The sequence below is a fragment of the Hoplias malabaricus genome, chromosome 1 (genome assembly GCF_029633855.1).
Source record: "Hoplias malabaricus isolate fHopMal1 chromosome 1, fHopMal1.hap1, whole genome shotgun sequence".
NCBI classification, from domain to species: Eukaryota; Metazoa; Chordata; class Actinopteri; order Characiformes; family Erythrinidae; genus Hoplias; species Hoplias malabaricus.
In genome coordinates, this window is record NC_089800.1 from 83,426,931 (window position 1) to 83,433,768 (window position 6,838).

Consider the following 6,838-nt stretch of genomic DNA (forward strand, 5'->3'; position numbering starts at 1 on the left):
CAACATATAAGCAATTTCACTCATAGTGGGCACTTTCTCCTATAAAGAAAACAAACTGGTTTGCCACGTTTTGTTATGAATCATTTCCATCAAAACTACAACACGATATCCACAGGCATCAACAACGTTCAGAATCATAATGGATTCAGTACAATCCAAAGCACTAAAAACATTTTGGATCTTTCCCACAGTGGGGAGTGTGAGAGTGACTGTGTGAGTGTGTGATGCCCTGTGATGAACTGGTGCCCCGTCTGGGGTGTGTTTCTGACTTGCCCCAATGATTTGGAGTAGGATCTGGACCCACCGTGACCTTAAACACAATGAAGCATTTACCTAAAATGAATGACCCAATGAATTCTACTCTACAATGTCATATGTCGAGGTACTAAGAGGAATCTGATAATAATAATGGGGCGGCACCGGGGACCGAGAGGTTGTGGGTTTGAGTCCCGCTCCGGGTGACTGTCTGTGAGGAGTTTGGTGTGTTCTCCCTGTGTCTGCGTGGGTTTCCTCCGGGTGACTGTCTGTGAGAAGTGTGGTGTGTTCTCCCTGTGTCTGCGTTGGTTTCCTCCGGGTGACTGTCTGTGAGGAGTGTGGTGTGTTCTCCCTGCGTCTGCGTGGGTTTCCTTCAGGTGACTGTCTGTGAGGAGTTTGGTGTGTTCTCCCTGTGTCTGCGTAGGTTTCCCCCGGGTGACTGTCTGTGAGGAGTGTGGTGTGTTCTCCCTGTGTCTGCGTGGGTTTCCTCCGGGTGACTGTCTGTGAGGAGTGTGGTGTGTTCTCCCCGTGGCTGCGTGGGTTTCCTCCCACATTCCAAAAACACACATAGCACTTTTAAACTGGTTCCCGAACCAGAAAAGTTTGTTCTCAACTGGAACCAAAGAAGAGTAAGTTTTTCAGTGCGAACCGTGACGTCGTCCGTGGGCACGTCGAGGTTCAGTGACTCAAGAAAGAGCTCAGAGCCTCAAAGACAGCGTAATCGCCCAGTGGAGCTGGACTGGGTAATTTACAATGTTTCATATAAATAAATAATAGGAAATAAAACAGGAACACACTCCATTATTTGTGTCTCTGGTGCTGTTAGGTGTGATACCATGTGCCTTGGTCAGAGGTGCGGCTCTTGGTCACGTTTCTCCACTGTTCACAAGCTCAGTAGGACGGCTCTGAACTCGGCAACATTTTCACAGTATTATATCTCACTGTGGTGTGACTCCATGGTAAACAAAGAATAAACAATGACCCTGTCATGACTCTAAAAGTTTATCTTTGGCTTTGGCGCTATAATCAGCCACAGTGATGCCCCACGCTGATGATTCTTGGTTCCTCTCTAAACGTGTAGAAATGCGGGACGGTTCACTGGAAAGAACCAAGGTTCCAAGAATCAGGAACGGAACCGGTTCAAGAATCATGGTTCTTTTGGTGGAAAAGTGCTAACATTGGTAGGAGGATTGGTGACTAAAAAATATCCCTAGGTGTGAGTGACTGTGTGAGTGTGTGTCGCCCTGTGAAGGACTGTTGCCCCCTCTAGGGTTTGTTCCCACTGATTCTGGGTAGGCTCCGGAACCCACCATGACCCTGAATGATAAGCGGTTACAGACAATGAATGATAGTAATAAAATCCCAAACCTATTTGTACTGTCAATATTAAAAATCTGCTTTCAACACTGTTTAGAATCTCTCTGAAATAGTTGTTTATTTCATAGCAGAAAAAAGCGAACCGGTGTGTTCATAAATGTACAGCCAGGGGTAAATCTCGGCAGACACTCACCAGGTGACGGTGGCTGGACCTTGGCTTGTTTCTTGGTGTCGGGGTTGGGCTCAGGTGGAGGGTCTTCTCCTCTCTCCACTTTGCACTCGTATGCAAACAGGTACTGGATGTAGTGTTTCTTGAGAGAGCTGGCAGAGGTGCTGGAGGTGCCCAGGCTCAGCGTAGAGGACAACTCACGCCATTTCTTATTCTTATTCACCTGTTACAGGGAGCAGACACGAAAAAATATTCATATCCTGTGTGTTATAGAGCGTGTTCTAACATAGCTCTTTGTGTGGAGTTATAAAACTTTACCATGGCCAAGCCGCCCAGCTCTTTCACAGCCATGTAGAGTTTACAAAGGTCCAGAGTCTTCTTCCCAACGGCAGGCAGGTGAGGGACAGGCGTGCCCCTCTCCTCCATGAACGACAGATAACGGTCCACCCAGCTCTTCCTCTCCGGCTCTCCTCCCATCTCATACAGCCGTGAGACCTTCTCACTGATGACTGCGCCAGAGCCAGGCTTCTGAACAGGGAACAGAGAAGAGTCTAAATATATCACAAGGACATTAAGAACTATTACCTGAGACCAGCTTAGTGTTAGTTAGATGTAAGGGTTTATTATGGGGTATATAGAAGCCTCCCCTGTACTCCTTGCTTCCGGTGGCTGAGGCATCACTGAGGATCTCTCGGTAAAAGGGCCTGCTGCTCTATTCTGAAGGCCTAAGTTTGTTTTCTGAAGATCAATACGCTTAGTTTAGTTTTCTCTTGTTTCTAGGTGAAATTTGCTTCAATACTGCCCATAAATAACATCACAGATTCCCATTAAATGAAACTGCTCACTGTGTAGACCCCTGTATCACAGCAGCACTAAAGTGTAGCCCATAACAGAAGATCCAGATGTGAAAGATATTCACACCTTATTTCTCTCGATGATTAAAATCCCTGTTGTAACAAGAGAAGAAAAAGACCGTAGACTGAAATAAAGGTCTTATTCTTTTTACTGCGAGGCATTGGATCTCGGAGGGGTGTTTAAGCGTGACCTGCTTGTAGAGAGATTACAGTGGAGTGCTCACAGGGCTGGAGGGGGTCTTGGGCCATGCCGGGCTGCTGATACTGTCACTGTCGTCCCCGTGGTATGAGGATAGACTCGCCGGACTCGGGGACAGAGGAGAGGGGGTGGGGGGCTGAGATACACAATGAGAACTACTGTACCCATCCTGAGAGAGTGAGAGAGACAGAGAGAGAGAGAGAGAGGGAGAGAGAGACAGATTAAGAATGCGTGAGACAGATGAAGAGGTTAATGGTGTGTAGGAGCTGTCAGCCCCAGGACTCTGCAGCTCCATGTGTGTGTGACAGACTGCAGACGTCAGCAGAAAACTCTTGTTCCTTTCCACGTCCTTCACTTCCTCTTCCAAATTTCGTATTTCCAAATAAGAGGAGGTTCTGGAAATGTTCCTCTACACCTATCATCTGCTCTTTTCTCTTTAAGGCTCTTTCAAACTTTTCTGACCATCCCTATCGTTCAACACTAGCCACAGTTATCAGAAAAAAATATACTGAGAGAGAGAGAGAGAGAGAGAGAGAGAGAGAAGTACAACCAAAAAGATGTACTTTATCCTTTAGCATCAACATCAACTGCACAAAAAGAGCTGTAGGCAAAACACAGTAAACAAATATTATGCATAAATATTAATCACATCATTAAAATATGGATAAAGAGAGCAGAAAATGTTAGAACCTCTCCAAACACATGTTCCAGGAGGTGCCTGCAGTTCGTTGTTTAACACCAAACCTCAGGAATGCTTTAACTCACAACCTGCAGGGCCTCATCTGCCCCGACCACACCATGATCATTAACATCTGACAAAAGCATGGTGGAGTAATCCGGCTCAAGTGGCTAAAACTGGGCTAAACTTCAAAACTAGGAAAGGGTCCATTTAGAAACACGATCCACGCATCACAATCTAACCAACCAATACAAAAACACAGTTCCAAACATCTCACAACGTCTCACAAGATACCAGCAACGTCTCACACAAGGGGTAACACAGAGATATAAAAGATACATGTACGCATTTTATCATGACTCACTCACTCACATTTATGTATTGCACCACAAGGGTGTGCTATTCAGCACTTCCAATAGTAATAGTAACTTGTAAATAGGAATATGTTCTTAATGACTTTTCTGGTTAAATTAAAGTTTAAAATAAATAAATAAACAATTTAAAAATATGTTGTGTTTTCAGAAGTGAGCCCTGCTCAGATTATGAGAGGAATCCCAGAGGTTTATGTTGAATTGTGCTAAGCAGTACATACCTTGGCCTTAGGGGGGTCCGCAGTGGGGATGACTTCATCTTTACTGTTCGTTTTCAACTTAGAGTCAGGAACCAACAGAACCTCTCCACTTTCACCCATAGGCCCTACAAGGAATACCACATCATATATCAGATCATAGATCTGCTACCCATGAGCTTATAATCATCCTGCCCAATGCCCAATGCCAAGGGTTGACTAGAGGGGTCTAAACCAATCTCTATCATTAAACATCTACACGTGTGAACCAAACGTTAATGTACAAATTCATTTCACGACCGCTGGGCTGGTTTAACTGGGGAAATGGTGTCAGTGCTCAGTTCATGGCTCGCTCATTTCTCATCGCTCGAGGTGGAGTGTGTGAGCCTAAGTGTGTGTGTGTGTGTGTGTGAGAGACTCCCAGAGGGCCAGCTGGCAGAGAGTGTGAGTGTGTTAATCTGGTCAAAGCTCTTCTGTGTTATCGCCTCGGGGAGCATGGCAGAGGAGCTCCACTAACACACTATCACCCATTTCAGCTCAGACGGCTATTTATAAACACCGCACATGTCTATCTGCCTACAGACTACAGACCCAGCGCTATCAGCACCGGCCCATACTCACAGAGCCACTATTAATCAATTAGTCATAAGTTCGGTTAAACTGTGCTATTACATCAGGATCTTAATCGACATGTATGTGCACTACAGGTTCAGGGATAATGGATGTATCTAGGTCCCTGTAAAAAGGTTCTTTGACCACAAAAAAGGGGGTCATATGAAATATCTGTTCCTAAAAAATGCATAACTTACTGGAAATATTAAATCAGAGGTGATTTCGGATTTTTACTTGGAATATTTTAAAGAAAGAGATAAAGCTGTGAAAGCTTTAGCTTTTTAACTGTTTATATACCTGTATACATATTCAGTATTAATTTCATGTGATTTCCTACACAATTGGTTGCAATTTCAGCTTCAATTGCGACAAATGATCCCAAACAGTGATGTTGAGCTGTGGGCTCTGGAGCAGCCGGTCCATTGTTTTGAACGCAGCAGTAGATTCTTTGTTGGATTTTCATAGATGGCTTACTGACGGCTACACATTTCCCACCCACTCAGTCTTCTCACAATTTCAGAATAGATGCAAACATCTACAAACTGCTCAGCTTTAAAGCAGGAAGGACGCAGGAGTTTAATTTTCTCCTCATTTATATATTTTTCATCTCCAGTTTTGGAAACTTCTGCTTTTTCTTTTGTTTTGTTTTATTAGGTGTAAAAAATAAAGCATTTTTGTATAATTCAAAATTCAAACATTCTCCCATTCTTTGACATTTTATGATTAATTTTGTGTAGTATTTAAAAACACAGGTGTCATTTTCTTCAACAAAAAATAAACTAAATACTAAGTAGTTTGAAAATGGTGAGTGAGAAGAATTTATTACAGAATTACAATTATACGACTCACACAAAAACATTAAAACGTATTTAATATATTTACCTCTTGGTATTTCCCTCCACAAGTGGGTTATAATAAATGACATGTAATAAATGTAATATATGAATTCTCATGAAAAAATGCATAACTTTTATTTAATGGCTGATGTGAATGGGGGCTGTCTGTGAGGAGTGTGGTGTGTTCACCCTGTGTCCGCGTGGGTTTCCTTCGGGTGACTGTCTGTGAGGAGTGTGGTGTGTTCTCCCTGTGTCTGCGTGGGTTTCCTCCAGGTGACTGTCTGTGAGGAGTGTGGTGTGTTCTGTCTGTGTCTGTGTGGGTTTCCTCCGGGTGACTGTTTGTGAGGAGTGTGGTGTGTTCTCTCTGTGTCTGCGTGGGTTTCCTCCGGGTGACTGTCTGTGAGGAGTGTGGTGTGTTCTCTCTGTGTCTGCATGGGTTTCCTCCGGGTGACTGTCTGTGAGGAGTGTGGTGTGTTCTCTCTGTGTCTGTGTGGGTTTCCTCCGGGTGACTGTCTGTGAGGAGTGTGGTGTGTTCTCTCTGTGTCTGTGTGGGTTTTCTCCGGGTGCTCCGGTTTCCTCCCACAGTCCAAAAACACACGTTGGTAGGTGGATTGGCGACTCAAAAGTGTTCGTAGGTGTGAGTGTGTGAGTGAATGTGAGAGTGTGTGTGTGTTGCCCTGTGAAGGACTGGCGCCCCCTCCAGGGTGTATTCCCGCATTGCGCCCAATGATTCCAGGTAGGCTCTGGACCCACCGCGACCCTGAACTGGATAAGGGTTACAGATAATGAATGAATGAATGGAAATTAAATGCCTGAATGTTAGTCTCTGACACGTACACTTTTTGAGAGAATGCAAATAAATAAAGCATTTAAATGTTCTATGTGTTGTTATGACTCCATGTGTAACCATCTTTCCTAAAGAACTGTAGGATGACCGCTTTTTTTAAGAGTGCATCACTGAAGAAATGGATCGCTTTTTATTTTTTTTTTTACCCTCGAGTCATTAGAAGTGGCAGCGCAAGACTCCAAAATGTTAAATATTCTTTAACAGACAAAGCATCCTTTTATCGGCAAGGTCCTTATCACATGTTTTAATCGGGGAGAGAATGGAATGCAGACGAATGGGAAGAAAACCCAAAGTGATCAAGAGGAGGGAAGGTCTCAGAGACGTTCAAAAGCGTGAATATCTGCCGAGGTCCCAAGGTCCGTCTCCCTTTTCTCCAATCGACGTACAGAATGCTGCACAATGTGAAACTAATTGCTTTTTTTGAACAACCCCGGAGACAGCAGAAATGAGTTTTTAAGAACCTTAGCACTTTAATTCAATTGATGTCTTCCAAATGTCATGC

The 6,838-nt window shown here is 44.1% G+C and overlaps 1 protein-coding gene across 1 annotated transcript in view; it reads right to left on the reverse strand.

Annotated features, from left to right (window-relative positions):
* Positions 1 to 6,838, reverse strand: part of LOC136709755 (AT-rich interactive domain-containing protein 1B-like) — a 252,591-nt gene that overhangs the window by 13,123 nt on the left and 232,630 nt on the right. The window contains exons 10-13 of the mRNA XM_066685236.1: positions 4,066 to 4,169; positions 2,820 to 2,963; positions 2,060 to 2,269; positions 1,766 to 1,964 (exon numbers count right to left, since the gene is read on the reverse strand). Of these exons, the coding sequence (XP_066541333.1) occupies positions 1,766 to 1,964; positions 2,060 to 2,269; positions 2,820 to 2,963; positions 4,066 to 4,169 (657 nt within the window). The remainder of the gene's footprint in view (positions 1 to 1,765; positions 1,965 to 2,059; positions 2,270 to 2,819; positions 2,964 to 4,065; positions 4,170 to 6,838) is intronic.